The sequence below is a fragment of the Lissotriton helveticus genome, chromosome 5_1 (genome assembly GCF_964261635.1).
Source record: "Lissotriton helveticus chromosome 5_1, aLisHel1.1, whole genome shotgun sequence".
NCBI classification, from domain to species: Eukaryota; Metazoa; Chordata; class Amphibia; order Caudata; family Salamandridae; genus Lissotriton; species Lissotriton helveticus.
In genome coordinates, this window is record NC_136065.1 from 1,086,967,953 (window position 1) to 1,086,987,001 (window position 19,049).

General features: G+C 44.7%; 1 protein-coding gene across 3 annotated transcripts in view; it reads left to right on the forward strand.

Annotated features, from left to right (window-relative positions):
• SFXN2 (sideroflexin 2) overlaps positions 1 to 19,049 on the forward strand; it is a 182,481-nt gene that overhangs the window by 125,272 nt on the left and 38,160 nt on the right. For all 3 annotated transcript variants that reach the window (XM_078643664.1, XM_078643665.1, XM_078643663.1), the window contains one exon: positions 8,058 to 8,118. In XM_078643664.1, coding sequence (XP_078499790.1) covers positions 8,058 to 8,118 — 61 coding nt within the window. The remainder of the gene's footprint in view (positions 1 to 8,057; positions 8,119 to 19,049) is intronic.

The window sequence follows — 19,049 nt, forward strand, 5'->3', positions numbered from 1 at the left end:
TCCTCACTTCTAACCTCTCACTATGGTAGTTACAAGAGGAAAGAAGACATTGGCTCCGGGGAGCGTAGGAAAACTTCTGGGCCCTATGGACGACTTCATTACAAAAGCCAACTCGTTCATTGATCAAAGCATTTCCCTAATGGAGAATAGGGTTTCAATGGACTTAGACTTTGTTAAAAGATCCTCCCTGGGAAAACTCGCCGAAGCAAGAACACCTGTCCCGAGTAACAACAAAGAAGGACCAAGGCTAGCGGGTGAGGGTAGACGTAGCTTGCCAAATAATGTAGACTTGTCTGTATCCGAGCTTGTAGAATCACCCCTAGGCTTAGACCTAGAAAAAACCTTAGACCTAGAAAAAACCCCTGAGTTACCCCCTCAATCCCCTACACAAACATCAACCCTGGAGAGAATTCAAGCTAGGGGAAGGAGGGAAGGCGCAATAAGCAAAAATAAGACTATTCAAATAAACTCTAACAGACCTATAACGGAATTCCTCTCCAGCGCTCCACTTACCCCATTTCTAAGACCAGACCAATATGTTGCCACTGTATTGGTACATCAAGATCACCAGGAAGGTCCCACTCCCATAATATTAGACTCACCAATCCTAGTAACTACAGATAAGGGCCCGACAGAGCATGATAATGCTATTACTCTAAACAAGTTCGCCGAACTCCTGAAACAATTCATACAACCACTAGAACAAAAACTAGTAAAATTAGAGAGTCAGATCCTGAAGCTTATTACTAGTTCACAACACAACCAGGGGCCTGCCCCAAAGAAGAAAGGGGGAGCAAACCCCGCACAGATTTCTCTCCCGAATCCTTTGGGTGCCATTGCAAAATCTACAATTCCCCAAACGATTACTTCACAGACAATAGCAACCATAGCACCGCCCCTCATTCCAACACCTTCAGTAATGTCCACTTCGAGCACATCAAACTCAACTACCACCGTAGTAACCACATCCAAACAAGGCAATACAGCGTCAGTAACAACTATCTCGTCGCAACCAGCGACAAGAAAACTGGTACCTCCCAAAACTCCGGCACATAACTTCTTTTTTCAACCAACTCAAAGAAACACACTAAGAGGCCCTGCAGAGGTTAGAGCTCACTTAGAGCTACCGCCCAAGGCGGCACCATATGTAGCGGTCATGACTGGTGTACCCAAGCTAGCTCCCAACACTATGGAACCTCCCTGGTCATTAAAAAATAAAGTACAACATTGGCTACAGACAAACCGCCCCATGCCACCAAATTACCATGGAAGGATTTCCTCATTGTGCAGGACTCCCTGGGTGGGAAGAGGCAGTAAACAGCTCCCAGGGGACTGCATCGTCATCACCTTTGAAGATTCCCGGGTGGCAGACTATGTCAGCTCCTGGGACCAATTATATGTAAACGGAGGAATCAGAATCAAACCGTTGTCATTTTTCTACCCCATAATGCAACCCAATAATAATAACTTCTTTGAGGATCCCGTCTTTCCCTGGGCTGAACCACCCCCCCCCGTCAGGCTACATCCTTTGACAACAGACAATATGGAGCCCCCCGTTTCCGCGAACATGAGAACCCCTGGCAATTAGTAAGGCCACGCTACCAGGGAGCGAACTGGGGGGAATGGGGATACCAACAGCAGAGGATGATTCACAGAGAACCGCCCCGATGGGACCCCTGGCACAACATTCCATTAACAAATAGATATAGTGCTCTAGAAATGGTCGATTGACCACCAAGGGATATGGAGCTCACTAGCCCTAATTCACCACACTCCCCCTCCCTAAGTGACAATACGACGCAGGCCCCAGTAATACTTACCCCAAAAGCTGATGTTCGAATCATACCTTTCCTTTTCTGGAACGTGGCGGGTCTACGATCAAAGATTGAGGACGCCACTGCCCTGAATTTTCTAGAACAAGGAGAAATAATCTGCCTCCAAGAGACCTGGATAACATCAGAGTTCCATCTTTTGGGCTACAAAACGTACTCATCTCCAGCCACTCGCAGCACAACAGGTAGACCCAAAGGAGGGCTAATAATATATATTGCTAACACCCTTTCCCTCCTAAAAGTGTCCACCCTATTCACCGACTCTAATTGCCAGATATTATCCCTCTCTCTTGTAAACAAAGACATTATCATTCTAGTTAACCTGTATAATAACCTAAGTGAAAAGGATTTTCTGATCTTTGTCAGCAGTATGCAGGAGAGACTAAGAAGTCTACAGCAGTGGGAGGATCACTCCAGAATGATTCACCTCCTATGGGGAGGCGATTTTAATCTTCACCCATGCCCCATGATAGACTCCCAACGCTGTGGGTTTGTGGATGAACATGAGGATCCTTTAGCTCATTTCATCCACAATAAATTGGGAAACGCAATGAATAACATGCTATCCGATTTCGATTTAGTAATCGCTAATCCCCTAAATTCGGAGAAAAACCTGTTTAATCCAACTTATGTGGGCAGAGGCCATCAAACGACAGTCGACTATATTCTGCTGTCTCCAGGACTTCTCCCGATGGCCAAAGCCTACCACGTGATGGATAACCTATTAAGCGATCACTCTGCACTAAAGATGGAACTCCACATGATAGAAACCAAATCCAAGGTCACTGACATAGCAAATGCTCTCACCCAAGACAGACTGGAATTGGCAAAACATAATGGTTTTTCTATAAAATGGGAGTAGATTAACCCCTATGAGCTCACAAAAAAGCTTGTGGATCAGGCATACCCAAACATAATTAAATGCCTGGATCCCGCGCTAAATCACGCAGAGGTACTGAGCAATTTCATAGAAATCCTAGAAATAACTAAGGGATTGCTCACGGGGAAAAAAACAACCATACATTCCACTAAGAAAGGCTGGTTTGACCATAATTGTACGTGAGCCTTATCTGACTTAAAATCTGCCCTTCATAACAAACCAAGAGACGCGGGCCTCATTCAACTCTTGAGACGGAAATACACTCAGGAACGCAAGTTAAGAGTAAAACAACTGAAAGAGAAACTCTGGGAAGACCTACATAAGAGCGCTCTCTCGAAAAATTGTAAGGCTTTTTGGAGAACGGTCAGATCCCCCTATCTTACAGATCACAATTCCCCCAAGATAGAGGTGGCCATAGATGAGGATACCTGGGTAGCCCACTTCGAAAACATCTTTAAAGACCATGGGCGCGCAGATTGCCCATTGAACACTCATAATAAGGTACAATACCCAATCCCACTGACCTTTGACATCTCTGAAATCTTGGTGGCTTTGGAAAAAAGCAAGACTGGAAAAGCGCCTGGTCCAGATGGCGTCCCAGTAGACCTTTTTAAACACAACCAGGATCTATGGGCGCCTATTCTCACAAGAGTATGTATTGCCACTGCTAGCGAGGGCGTATTAGATTCTTGGACTAGGTCAATTATGGTCCCCATTTTCAAGAAAGGGGACCGCCAGGATGTGAAGTGTTACCGCCCCATCTCACTCCTGGATTCTCTCGGCAAAGTGGTGGGGAGGGTCATTCTGGAGAGACTTCAGCAGTGGGGCGAGGAAAGAGGCATTATCTCGGACCTGCAATTCGGGTTCCGAGAAGGTTTTGGGACGGTGGAGCAGGCACTTAACCTCAGCCTGATAATGGGCAAATACATGCAGGCAAAGAAGAGCGCGGTATACATGGTCTATGTGGACCTGTCTGCCGCGTTCGACTGCGTCTCGCATTCCAAACTTCGGACAGTCCTAAGACAAATGGATGTGGACCCCTCCCTGCTAGATTTTTTGAGAGAGCTGTATTCAGGGGCATCGGCGAGAGTTCGTTTCGGAAGGAACGGCGAGATGACGGCGTCATTTGGAGTGGAGCGGGGAGTTATGCAGGGTTGTGTCCTGGCCCCCTTCCTCTTCTCACTCTACACCAATGGTCTGGAGGGGGATATGTTGAGGGGGGCTCAGGACCTCCCAAAAGTAAAACAGCGCCCGATTCCAGCACTGCTCTATGCGGATGACGCCGTCATCCTGGCGCGAACTCCGCGCGAACTCCAGAGCTCACTAAACAGATACACGACTTTCATGAGCAGCTTAGATCTTAAGGTTAACGTAAAAAAAACGTTTGTCATGATCACGGGGGGGCGAAGAAAGGTACAAAAAAGATCTACCTTGATAACCAAATACTCGAGACTACCACACAATACCCATACCTCGGGATCGTGATAGATGATAGGCTGTCTTGGAAACCGGCAGTGGAATCGAGATGCCACTTATTCAAGCGATCGATAGCGGCCCTACAGACTTTCTCGCAGAAGCTGGGGAGGAGGGCCCCAGTAGAGCTGTTGAAAATCTACAACGCCAAGTGTCAGGCCATTGCCCTTTATGGAGCAGGGGTGTGGGGTCATACAGATGTTAGAGCTCTACAGACAATTGAAAATACATTTATAAGATTTCTCCTGGCCACACCAAAAGGTACTTCAACTTATGCCTCCCATATGGAACTGGGAATTCCCTATCTTCAGGACCTTCTTAAAATTCAGCCATTGATGTTGTGGAGGCGTATTTGGTCATCTGACACAAACATATTAACGCAGTCAATAGTGGCTGATACCATGTCACTTGACTATTCCTCCAGACTGAAGTGGCTTCGCTACATTAGAAACTTCTTCACAGACCTCGGACTTGAGAACTATTATCTTCAACCTGAGACGATAGTCGCCCTGTCAAAAAAGGAGCTCAAGCAACTAGCCCTACAACATCTGGAAACATTGAGATTGACATCTGATGTCGTAAAGCCTTCAGTTACTCACGCGAACGTAGTCCAGACATCATATGGCATCCAACCGTACCTAACTTTGCAGCTTAAAACATACGAGAGGATGCTGTTGACTAGGTTTAGACTGGACATTTTTTTCAGACTGGTTGTTTTTCCAATGAACAAGGCCTGGGAAACAAGTTTGCCCCCATGTCCCTGCGATGGGAAATCCATACAATCCAACATGCATGTGATTATGTTCTGCAAATTTTACCATCCCCACAGAAAATGTTGGCTTCTTCCCATACTTAGGCGGTGGGGCTTCAGACAGTGCCGACCAGCATTTTACCGACTGCAATTCTTAGAGTCCGAAGAAGTGTGTTACCTAATTTTAAACTTTTTAAAATGTATTATGAATAACAGAAAAAATCTTTAGTACTGTTTTCTATGCAAAAATAACAACCCTGAAATGCAATATTATTACAATACGCTTGTTTACATTCATCGTATATTGCTTTTTATGAAATCTTTTTTCTACATACTTCGCATTTTTATTGATTTGTATTCTTGACTGTGTCTTTTATGGTTGTCTTTGTGATAAACCGAATAAAGAGTTGTTATTATTATTAAATGAGCTACTTAGATTGTGGGCGCATCGAATGCTTATTGGGGATAGGCGGAATATGTCTTTTAGACTTTCTTTTGTATTACCTGCCTAAGATCTAACTAGGAGCCCCAGGGAGCGTCTCCTTAATGACTGCATATACCCTTGACGGCCTAGGATGTGAATTATTAGTTCTCACTGGTCTCTGATAGATCTTGACTACAAGGTTTCCCTCTATGCTAAGTAATACACAAATCTCAAGTTTGTGCAGAGTGCAGCAGCTTTACCACTCATTCCTCTATTGTCCATCTACTCTTATCGCCCTTGTGCTTTCTCCTCAGATTCAGCCGACAGCCGTTGCATTCAGAGCGCTGGAGGCTGTATTTGCAATATTGATTTGTGCCTGCGAGGTCGGTAATGTGCACACGTCTGTCATCCCACTCTCATTTGGTGGGAGTCCCCATCAGTTCGGTGATGTTTAGCTTCCAAAAAAGCAACATGCCTTCTAAGACGCAGTTAAGGTCAACCATCTTTACAACACTTCGTCACCACTCTAAATTGGTTTGTACTTAATGCATTATAATTGGTTCCCCCTCTCTAATATTGGGCTCAGCCTCATTTCTAAGTCATCAGGTTGATAGATATGAATGTGCTTTCTTAAATTCTATGTGGGTGTGCACAACAGCAGAACATATTCTCTACACAAGGTAGTAGGCATTTGCTTATTATCTAGTGCAGCTCCACGGCTGTGGTACTAACGTTCGCCTGACCCAAGAGGCACACTTGACAGTCTCATTTAGAGGTCTGTTTAGAGTCTGAAGATATACTGTGTTCTCCAAATAAAATAACTGTTCAATATTACCTTGAGATTTGCGGAAACACGCCCAGAATATTATGCTGCACTGTTACAGTACAGTACATTTGGTGGTCAGTTTGTGAAGGCTTTTGTAGGCAGTGGTCACCGGCAGTCATTTTTGGGGACCATGATTTATTTTCTTTTGTTAGACTTTGATCCAGAGCAAGCAAGAGAAAGACAGAAAAGGGAGAAAAACCAGCGGCAGTGACTGTTGGGGTCTGGCATGAAGCGAACCGCTCCCTAGGGTGGGAGGGGAAGATCACATTGGCGACTCCCCTCTGGAACTCGGACCGGTTGGGCAGCCTATGGAAATCAAAGGGATTCGACAGGTGGGACCTCATTGGGATCTCCCGTGTCGGAGATCTATGGGGGAAGGATGGTATCTTCCCATTTGACACCCTGCAGGAAAGGTACCAAATGCACGGGAGCGAGAGGTTTCGATATCTTCAGGTTAGGCATGCGCTGTTAGCTAACATTCCCCTCGGCGTGACGCCCCCGGAGGCCTCCCCGTTGGAGGATCGGGTGCTGGATGGTCACCTCCCGACCAAAACAATTTCTTTGATTTATAAGAAACTGGTTAATCATGCGGAGGATCCCTTGGTGGCCCTGAGAGATCAGTGGATAGCGGATGGTTTGCTTCTTGATGATGAGGACTGGAGGGAGGCAGTGGCCTCTCCGTGGGTCGTTGCCATTCAGATGAGCCTTCGGCTGGTTCAACTAATGATTCTCCATCGCTGTTACGTGACTGGCCCCCGGTTGGTGCGCATGGGCTTGGCGGTGAGTGGAGATTGCAGGAGAGGGTGTGGCGAGCCGGGAACGTTTTTTCATGTATTGTGGGAATGTGCGTATGTTCAGGGGTACTGGTCAGCTATTCATGCCAAGGTGAGGGAGGTGTGGAGACTGGGGTTTGAGTTGGAGGCTCGGTGTTGTATCCTGAATGTTTGGGAACCGACTGATCTCACGTCCCATGGAAAGGTGTGGGCTACATTGGCATGTAGTATTGCGAAGCGTAATATAGCTCAGCTGTGGGGGGCGGCTCAGCCACCCACGGTTGGGAAATGATGGATGATCTGGATTGGTGCATGTTCAGAGAGCGGGCAGTGTATGTGGCAAGGGGTAGACCCAAGAAATGGGGGAAGATCTGGGGGCTCTGGAATGCGCACAGAGGTGACATATGTGCTCCACCGGTGATATTGGAGGATCCGGAGGTGTTGGATGATCCTTGAACCCGAAAACGTTTATTATTGTTGATCTTTATGACCTAGGAGGATGTGAACAGATTTATTGTGCAGAACGGCGTTTCAGTGCATTTAATGTAAGTGTATTATTTTATATGTGGTTAATAAAAAGAATTGTAAAAAAAAGAAAAGGGAGAAAAAAGTAGGAAGAGCAAGATAAGAAAATAATGAGAAATGGAGAAAGCATGGATGAAAAATAACCTGCAGGAGGGAAATGAAGAATCAAGAGGTGTGCAGTGAGGGTAGACCGGGGCATGAGATGGAATCAAGACTTGACTTCCTGGGCAGTTTGGCTACTGCACTGATCTTTTTTTTTTTTTTTTTTACAAATAAAGCGTTAGATATGCTTGTAAATTTGTGATGTTTGTGACCCCATATAAATGATGCAGTATTGCAGCATCTGTTGAATCCACATGAAGTACAAACTTTGCAGTACCCTCGTTACTACACATTCTTGCCCGACTATTACATTATATCAGCTCGGTAGTTTTTACTTGAAAATATTGCTCTGTTCTTTTTGCAATCTTTGTTGTAATTATTCTGTTTGCTTGCCCTACGAAAGGTTTTCATTAAACTGCACAAGTGAAGCTCGAATGCCTTACTGTTAAAATGTTGATATTATTTTTCTAGGGAAATACTTAATGGAATTATGGTCACAGATGAAAATGACAATAAATTGGGGTATTCTAAGGTAAGTCAAAGACGATTTTGTCTGTGGTAGAACTGCATCATTATTTAGTCTCTGGTACAGTATATCCACTTTTTGGATAGTTTTGTTCACCATAAAGGTGGGCATGATCTTTGATCAAAATGATTTTCCTTTAACTGACACAACTGCTTTTATGTAGCCAAGTCAGTGATGGTTATGTCTGCCTGGCATGATTTGAGCAGACCATGCACGTCCTCTGAGGACAGATGGCAAAATACATCTTATAGGTATTGCATTTTTATGGTCTGGCTTGACAGCACAGCTTTCACCAAAACATTGTGTGAATCACCAGGAGAGGGGCTTTGGGTCCGTCCACATATTGGGAGCCATGAGTGCAAGTTTTGACTGGGCAGAAGTGGTGTGCTTCCACAAAAAAAGGTGCTTGCCCTCCACACAACTGTGTTCATTTTGTTCATCCAGCTGCCTAAGCTTGAACTTACAGGGGCACACACAGCATTGTAATACTATTAAAGTGTCTTAGATAACTAGATAATAACTAGATAATGTATGTTGTCTTTGTCTGGCAGCAGCACAGATAGAGGAGGGCAGTCATTAACCTACATCGATTTTTAGGACTGGCTTGACAGTGCAACTGTCACCTGACCTTTTTTTACCTACACATGTTATTCTACAGTTCTTTTCTTCCACACAAATACATATTAATTTCCATGCTATTTGCTTGTAATGCTTCCCATTCTTTTAAAGCCAGACCTGTTGGCCTTCCCAATGCCTGTAGTTACATGCCACCAACACTGTTCCTTCCTAAATGTGTTCGTGATTCATCTCACAACAGAGTTTAAGTCAACATATTTATTGAGGAAATAATGATATAGATGTAAACTAATAGACTAATATATTTTATTTGTCTTATTTTGGCGCTGCTACTCACCACAGATGTGCTTTGGGAAGTATGAGTATCCCATTGGCAACAAAGCTGCCCCCTTTTATTAATCATCTCAATGGAACCAACAAGATACTCTTTTAGATGAATGCCCTGACGTTCACTCAGGGCCTGAACCAGAAAGGGCTTCCGCACTCGTGGTGGAGGCCCCGCAGTCATGGAGGAGTCTCTGCACACGGTGGTGGGGGATAGGAACTTTGTAATGAAAATTCTTATTGCAGAGTTTCCTACCCACGTGCAGAGACTTCCCCACGACTGCGGGGCCTCTATCATGAGTGCGGCTGCCCTTTCTGAATCCGGCCCTGCTTGTTTATCTTTCATGCAGCTAAATTATTTCATTCAAGTAGCTCAAAGTTAATTTATCGACGCCATATTGTCATGTAAATTATATTTTATACAGTGATGTTTAATTTATAGTATATAAAGTAAGAGTACTGATTAGATATGACGTTCTTGAATTAATTTGGAAAATACTGCATTATAGGCATGTACACGCTTGTTGCTTATCCTGTTTTACCTTTCAAACGGAGTGGAATCTTAGAATATGGTGTTCAACTTGACACGGTAAGACACAGGTTAACACTATGCTCAAATACCCTCATTGCTGCGCTAAAGAGATATTAGTACATAATTAAAGCCCAGATGTTTTTAAGGAAATCATGATTTCCTCCCACACTGAAAAGCCTCATTTGAACTGAATTGACCATCTTTAACCATAACCAGCAGTGATTAACTTCCTCCTCAGAAATAAACCATTAAATTTCCTGTTTTAAGCTTTTGGATTCCTTTTAATATACATTGTATGACGCTTAAGGGTTAATTAGAGCACCAATGATGCAACCAGCATTCTCTTAGGACATTCCATCCCTCATTTAACATATATTTCTGCCTATTGAAGAACAGTTGTAACTAAATGCAATGCAGGAATACTTTGATGAAGTAGGAAATTAAGATGATTTCTGTGGGCTATGGAAGGGATCTTAATGACTTGGCCTCTTATTCAAAACAGATTGCTCTTATTTACTTTCATAAAATGTACTGATCTATCTTATCATGCAGATCGTTGAATTCACCACATAACGCTGGCATTAGTTGACAATCTGGAGCCCATCTATTATCTTCATAGTGAGATCAACCTCTCATCATTTCTGACCTGGCCCAGCTTAGCATCTGCTCAGGTGTTAGGCATTATTGCTTGGGCCATTTTCTGAGTTGCAGAGGTAGTTCAAGAGGGTAAGTTTCAAGTTTCTGACCTGGAGGTGCAGATCTCCCTTTCAGCCCAGAAAGATTATTTAATCAGCTGCTCCAGATTGTCTTTCTCCAGCCTTAATGCTCACCTGTGAATGCAGCCTCCTAATTAATCTCTGTTGAATCTCACTGGCATGCTATTTGGGTTTTTGTTCAGTTGGTGTCTTTGGTGTGTTCAGGTTTGGGCTGGTCGGTGGGCTCGTGTGTTTGCAGTTGCAGGTCAAGTGGTAGTGGGTACAGGTGAAAGGTCCTGCCGTGGAGCGTGGGTCGGGGCAGTGGCAGTGTTGGTTGTGGCGTCCAGGGTCGAAGATGTAGAGCTCAGCGCTGGTGTATCATCTGGGGGCACGAGGGCCAGGCGTTGTGGGCAGTCCAAGCACAGACAGGCTTGTCTTTGGCACGCCAGCAGTGTGCCCCCTGCTCTTATGTGCTGCGGCCTGTATTAAGTAGGTCCTGGGGTGGGCGGGGCTTCTGTTGGCAGGAAGAACAGTGAGTGGGAAAATCCAGTTGGGAAAACCCCAGCGGGAAAACCCAGGCATCTGTGCTGTCACTGGATCAGTCTATAACAAGCAGGAACTGGAGGCCAAAGGCAAGTGGTAAGCTTGGTGTCCAGGTGCCAAAATTGTGTTTGGCTCACTGGAATGGAAATATATCTTTGCGGTACTGATCATATTAGAATTTTGTCCACAATCTTAGCAGTTGGTCCGCTTGCTCTATAGCAGCCTACTAGCCAGGGTCAGGGGCAATGGGGCATATTCCTCAATAATCAAACTGTGATGGGCACTCAACAGGGTTGCTTATTGTTGCCAATGATCTTCGCTCTGGCACTGGAGCAACTGACCACTTAGATGTAACAAAACCCACTGGCCAGGGGACTAGACTGGTGCGGGGCCCGGGAGGACAAAATATTCTCATACACAGACAACGTCCTACTCTGTATTACCGACTCTAAGATGACAGTGTCCAGGATAATGCAAATGCTTCAGAATTTTGGCAAATACTCAAGGTATGTGATTAGCAGGCATAAGTCCCTATTGTATTCCCTAGTGGGTGCGATACCGAGACTTCCACCAGATTGCAGGGCATCACCTGTATTGGGTGAATTTCGTTACTTGGGTATATATGTAACACACGATGCCAACCTCATCTATGCATGGAATCTGTCCCTACTGCTAAAATAGTCAAGGAGTGATGTGCAACACTTTTGCTTCCTGACACTTTCCCTGTTGGACAGGACCCCATAATTTAAAATCATGTCTTTGCCACACCTTTTTGTATGCGTTGCAAAACACCCCCTATGAGGTCCCAAAGGCATACTTCAGAGCTACAGAAGTGAAAATTCGACTACTACCATGGGATGGTGGCTCAGTGCAGCTTGCCCTGTCCAAACCGACAGAGGCTGGTATGACTGGGGAATTGCCCTTGTGGGTGTCCAAAAGTACTACTGCAGCCACTAGCGAGGGTCAGGGACAAAGGGGCATATTTGTCAATGATCAAACTATGATGGCACTTTTGAACAACTTGCCTGATCAGCTGACAGCCCTTCTGCCGCTTGGACTGACCTGGGAAACACAGATGATGAGGAGTGGGTAGAAGCACTCTAGGGCCCACATGATATAGCGATACTTGTACGATTCCGACTGATGCAACTCAGGATATTGCATTGCTCCTATTACTCCTCTACACTTCTGTACAAGATTGGAAGGGCACCGTCACTGCAGTGCATCAGGGGCTGCCAGCGGGAGGGCACTTTCCTCCGCATTCTTTGGGAACGCCCTAAGATTGCGCAGTTTTGGCGCAGTGTTACGGCAATAATGGCCACAGTAATGGGAACCAAAGTTCCACTAGACGCAAAGTGGCTTTCGCTTATAATTAAGGGAGAGACCGGCTGGCCAAGATATGTAAACATCTGGCTCACGCTTGCAGTGAGAATAGCAAAGCTAAATATAGCCAAGGCTGGGGGGCGCCACATCCCCCTTCAGTGACGGAGTGGGAGAGTGACATGGACTGGTGTCAGAGGGCAGAGAAAACGGTGTACCAAAGCAGAGGGTGTGCCAAGAAATGGGAAAAGGTGTGGCCACCATGGCGTGCTTATAGGGGGTCATTCGAGGGCCATGACGGAGCCAGAGAGGGCTTAGCTGAGCACAGGGAGATGACTGCTTAATCACAGTCATGCCCCGATTACTAGACATTGTTGGTGGTGGGTCCGGGTACCCGTTTGTTTACGATGTTCTCCAGCCCCCCCCCCCCCCAAATCCCTGTTCTCCTAAATTACAATGTCTGAATGCAAACATAACTCAAAAATGTGCATGCTTATGAAAACATGATTGTACTGTCTAATAAACTTGTTTAATAAAAAGAGTTTAACATGTATTTATTTTTTAAACTATGACGTGCCAGACAAGGTTGCTTACTGTAGCAAATAATTTTCGCTCTGGCACTGGAGCCACTGACCGCCTGGGTGCCACAAAATCACCTCATCTTGGGACTAGACTTGTTTGGGGCCCAGGAGGACAAAATATCCCTATAGACAGACAACATCCTACTCTGCATTACCGACTCTTTTGTGACGGTGTCCAGGATAACGCAAATGCTTCAGACTTTTTTTCGCAGATACTCAGGGTATGTCAATAACAGGCATAAGTCCCTACTGTATCCACTAGAGGGTGGGATACCAAGACTACCACCAGACTGCAGGGCATCGCTTGTAAGGAGTTAATTTAGTTACTTGGGTATATATGTAACACATAATGCAACCTCTTTTATGAATGGAATCTATCCCCACTGCTAGAATGACTGAGGGGCAATGTGCAACACTTGTCACCCTGACGATTTCCCTGTTGGACAGGACAGCATAATTTAAAATCATGCCTTTGCCATGCCACTTATATGCTTTGCAAACCACCCCCTCTGATGTCATAAAGGCATACTTCAGATCTATAGACATGAAAGCTTTACTACGGTGGGATGGCGGCCCAGCGTAGATTGCCCTCTCCAATTTGACATGGGGCTGGTCTGGCAGGGAATTGCCCTTATGGGTGTCCAAAAGTACTGCCTACTGGGCATCCCAACTGATCAGGGTCAGTGACTGGGTCTTCATGGCACAGACTGAGCCAGCATTACAAATGGACAGGTATGTAATGAGCGAACAGGGGTACCCAGCAGCCCTATATGGTAGGTGGCCACTGAGTGAGCTACCCCTTCCCTCCAAAATGGTGATGAACATCTGGAAAGAGGCAACAGCATACTTAGGATAGTGGACTAAAGTAATAAAACTGCCCCACTTTAGGATGCAGTGGCACTGACAGCTCTGAGGGGGCTGAAGGGATTCACCAGATGGGATGTAATTGGCATCTCCGCAGTGGGTGACGTATGGGTGAGTGGAGACAGTTCTCCTGTCGCACTTAATGAGAGATTACCAGTTGGCGGTTTCAGAGCCCTATTGATGCCTGCAGATTAGGCATGCCCTAACCATTCATAGCAAAGAATACGGAACTGGAGGAGTCCTTTCCTCTGAGGGACACCATGTTAGGCGACCCCATGACTGAAAACACCACATCTCTGACTTCTAAAAAGATCCTAAATCACACCCCAGACATCCTACAACAGATAAAGGAATGATGGGAGGTGAACGTGGAGGGCTTTGCGGATGAAGAGTAGTATGAGGCCCTAGGCACCTCCAGGGAGATCACCATAAAATCAAGGTTTGGGTTGGTGTAGTTACGGATACTATGTCGCTCATAGTACTCCAGAACGACCAAACTGTCTGCGGGGCTGTGGGCAGGAATGAAACTTTGTCCACGTTCTATGGACTTACCGTGTGATGCAGGTTTTTTTGGGTGAAGCTCATAGACTGCATGGGATGGGTGGGGGCCTACTGGGTCAGCAAAAAGGTATGTGCTGAGTATGTGGGGAGAGGCGGAGGCCCTGAAATATCAAAAGGTGGGGGCCACCTTGGGTCTGATTGTAGCGAAAAGGAATATTTGCAAGGCTTGGGAAGCTAGTATCTTGCCAGATCTGGACACTTGGAAACGCAATATGGACTGGTGAATGCTCACAGAAAAAGTCATATATGAAGGCAGGCATTGCCCCGGATAATGGGGAAAGATCTGGTGTGTTTGGAATTCTTAATGTGGACTTGCCCATGTGGGATATGCTTTGGCATCCCATATCTATGGACATAGTACTCCCTCTGCAGTGGAGGCTCCAGACAGAGAGATGAATGGATGATGGGAAAAATGAAGCTCTTAGGGGGTTCAAAGCCATCCATCGATACAAGGTTTTGTGAACGAGACAGTGAAAGATATAAACGTTATTGCATAATCTATAAAAGCTTTAATAAAGAGATGTTTAAAAAAAATTTAATCTTACAATTTCAGTGTCAATATTAAATACATCGGGTCCTTTCTTCTACTGTCACACTTCTTTGTGCAAAAACCAGTCCCCTCCTAAGCGTCCTCCAGTGAAAGGGATAGTGTGAGTTACTTCTGCTACCATTCTTTCCTTCTTCGCCTTGCTAATATATCAGCTGCGATAGCAAATGCATTTGTCTGGTACCTATCTGAATTTTCTATGTTTTTAACGTTGTTGTCTCAGTCAAGCTCCTAGCTAAGCCAGTTGAGTACTAAGAACATTCCCAAACTTTCTGATCTCCAGGACATGAAAAATGAATTCCGAGACACTGTGTGGTCGTACACCTTTTTTGACACTGAAGAAGGGCCTGAGGAACTCTCTTGCTCTTCTGGGTCAGCTGTGACACTACACACACTGAGCAAAATGTCTTCCTTAAGATAATCAGTGGAGGTAATTAGATTTTGCATTCCCACCATCGAGCACAACATACAAGAACTGGGTTGCCAGTTAACCAAAGTGGAGAAAAAGTTAAAGGCTGTGGTAAGAAAGCTGGACAGACACAGACATTTGGGAAATGTGCCTATGACTCCCGATGCCATTTAAACACCAGATTGAGGTTTTTGTGAATTAAACTAAAACCAGCAGCATCAGACTCTTGGGGTTATCTGACCCAGCCTAAAGAGAATTTGCAGTCACTGATGGTGTAGTTTGTATAGTCCGATGTAGAAAAACCAGCTACAGACACAGACGAAAGGCTCAGAGAGGTCTTGTTGCTGACCAAGAGCCCTAATGGTGAGGGAGCAAGTGTTGGCACTGTGTTGCTAAAATTAGTTAATAGTAGCCAGTACAAACTAACAGCGAGAAACACTGCGAGACAGCGACACCAGAAACAGGAGATGTATTGCTAATGATGCGCCTTGCTACACTAACGGGTAGACATACTCCACAGCTAGTCAAGAAGCTGATTGTTTTCAGCATTTATTTATTTTATTTATTTATTTGCTTATATAGCGCAGGATCCACCCCCGAAGGGGTATCTCCGCGCTTTTGCTCTTACCAAAATAACCTTATCATGATTCATGAACTGTGAAGGTGTCAATGTATTGATGAATTAGCAGGCAGGATATAAATAAGTTTTTAAAGTCTTTTTAAAGGACTGAAAGTTAGTGTTTAATTTCAACGTTGAAGGGAGTGAATTCCATAGAGTGGGGCCTTTGTAGGAGAGGGCACGACCTCCCTGTCTAGATTTTTTAATCCTGGGGACATGGAGCAGTTGCTGACTGCTAGAACGGAGAGTGCGCCCCGGACTATAGGGGATGAATTTTTCTTTCAAATATTTGGGTCCAGTACCAAACAGACATTTGTGTATTGTGCAGCAGATTTTAAATTTTACCCCCGCTGCCTGATGGGCCGCCAGTGAAATTTGTCCAGGAGAGGACGTGAAGCTGTCCTGGGTTGGGCGTTGAGAACAAGTCTCGCTGCAGTGTTCTGGATTACTTTTAGTCTTTGCAGTTGTTCCTCATTGGCCGAGATGTACAGGCCATTACAGTAATCCAGCCTACTAATTACCAGCATCTGGACAAGTGTTTTCCTATAGATGTCTGATAGGAATGGAAAGACACGTCGTAGCAGTCCGATGATACGAAAGCAAGATCCTGCTACTTGATTTGTGTGTTCTTGCATGGTCGCTTCCCTATGGGTTCCCTAATAGTCTAAGGGTCTGAGGTGGAGGGAAGATTTATTCCTCTCATATCCTGAGGCAGCAAGACAATATCTGCAGGTGAAGAGCAGAGAATCTTGGGCAGAAGGATAGGAAACAATATACCCGCAATAAACTACCCATTCTTTAGTGCTGCTGGCCTTTGTTTTTTTAGGCATGTCGTTATCCAGTGGCCCCTATTTTGGTTGACGAGAGATACTTTGTAGCCAAGTCATTTCAGGGACCTCAGGCAGATGCTGTGTTTTGCCCCAGTGAAGTAGTCCTTGATATCTTGGGTGGGATTTGTCTTATGTGTTTACTACTCTTTCTTTTATTCTTTCTTTTATTCCTCCACCTCCTCTACCCGAGTCCGGCTCCTCCTCATTTGTGGTGCGTTTCCAAGAAATTTCGTTTTTGGGGGATTTTGTTGCAAGGATGATTTATAATTATCGAAACAAATGCCAAGGTGTCATTTTTTGTTACAACAAGGCTAACCAGTTGTTATATTTTGGTGTGGTGTAGTTTAGTGAATGAATTGTAGTTGTTTATGAAAGAGTCAATACAAATATCGAAACCAATGTAATTTTCTCAGCCTCTGTGTAGTGTGTCAATTCCGCCTTCTTCAGTAACTTCACTACCCTCTACTGGGATTGACAGTTGTGTGAATATTCATTAAAAGTGATCTTTATAGGCCTCATTTGCTCATTCAAGTTTTCAGTTATGTAGTCCTGCGCAGTAGCGGCCAGGATCTGGGCAAAGTGGCGGACTGGGGACGGTCAACAAAATAATAACTTACCTGCATCTGCACTCCGATCCGGCTCTGTGCACTTCAAGCACAGGCTCCCAGAATCCCCTGTGGCCAATCCTGATGCTGCATGAAAGCAGCATCAGGATTGCCCTGAGCTGTCAACTTGTGCTCCCAGGCAGATTGGGAGCCTTTACCTGCTCTCTCCAGCTCAGCAACACAGCTGGGGTTGGAGAGAGCTTCAGTGCGCATGACTTGAGATGGCCGGCCAAACCATCATACTCCCTGATTACAGTGTAAAACCACCAGACTGTCATCTCAGGGCCCCGCCCCCAAGCCTCGACTCTGACAGCCAAAATAAAATGAAAATGAAAAAGCGTTTATTATTGTTTTATTTTTCATATTTGTGGCTCTTGTTGGGGAGCTGGGGGGCAATGCTCCTCCGCCATAGGGGAGGAGCCGCCACTGGTCTTGTGAAATTCCTCAGTGAAAAGGTTGCTGAACACCTTTGAGCCGCAGAATAGTTGACAATTGAATGATACACCATTATTTTGATCTCATCCTTTTCAGCGTTTGCTACGTAGATCTTGTACACAAACTTGCTTCACCTTCACAAATCTCTCGTACCCAGTGTCCAAACTGACCAGAACATCTCTCCCAGGAAGGAGCGCATGTTTTTTGATTCAAATGTATTTTTCGTATTTCAATAATAACGTATTACAAAACTGTTATACTTCTGAGGAAATCATCAACCAGTGTATTCAGGACATAATTCGCATCTGTTCCAGGTTTGAGGCCTCGTTTTGAAGAGAGCAGTTCCAGCCCTACCTAGTTAATGTCAGTATTGTGTGGGTCTCTTCAGGATACAACCTAACAAATCACACTTCCCACACACGTTTTATTTCCTAGCACTGTGAGGTAAAAGTAGAGGGTTTCCACCCCTCCCGATTTGTGCGATGATCGATGCTTATGTTCCCACATCAAACATTAACGTGAATTATTTACAAGGTGTATTGGTTTCTCTTTTCTGCCCCCACTTCACATTCTGCATAATTTTCCTATCTTGTGAAGATCCCAAACAATGTGCCCATGGCTGGGAAAGGAATCTTCAAAAATAAAATGATGTATTTTGCACTTAGTTGTGTAATCGATTTATCAATTATTTCTGGGCGCTCCTCCGTATTCCTGAACCTCTGGGAACATTTATTGAAAAGACAAAAACATTTTCAGGCCAATATCGACTCACAAGGGCACACAGCTGTAACTTGACGTTGTGAACGTAATTTGAAATGTATACTTTTTCTTGTCACACTTGTAGTATATATATATATATATATATATATATATATATATATATATATATATATATATATATATATCCAAATCACCAACGCAAACAACGCGAGCAACGCCCCTTCCCAGCCGCTTTCACGAAAGCGGTCCGTTACGAGGCAGGCAGCCTCTCCATAACGCACCAGAGCCGTGCTTTTCCAACTTACACGGCAGAAACGGACACAGACCCGACTTGTTTCTGCAGCAGACGAAGATTTATTTAAATCATGGTCTTACAAGCAAACATCACCCTCTATATATATGTGTGTGTGTATATATATATATATATATATATATATATATATATATATATATATATATATTATTATTTTTTTATTTTTTTTTTATTTGCTCAGTCACTGAAAATAGGTGTTATTGCCCATATTTCGGACAAAGAGCGCAGATAATTCTCGAAAAGCAATGCGAATACTAGCAAAGTGTAATCCGTTTCTAAATGAACAAATGGATGGAAAAAACCTAGGTAGAACGGGGGTGCCCCCGCAAGCATTATAAGATATGGAAAAGATGGGCAGACTACCGGGGATAGGACCTAGATCCGCTGCCAGAGAGAGACAATCGCTTGCCGGACTGATGGGTGTGTGGAGGCTGGGCTTTGCAGGGTGGTGGATGGGCTTAGT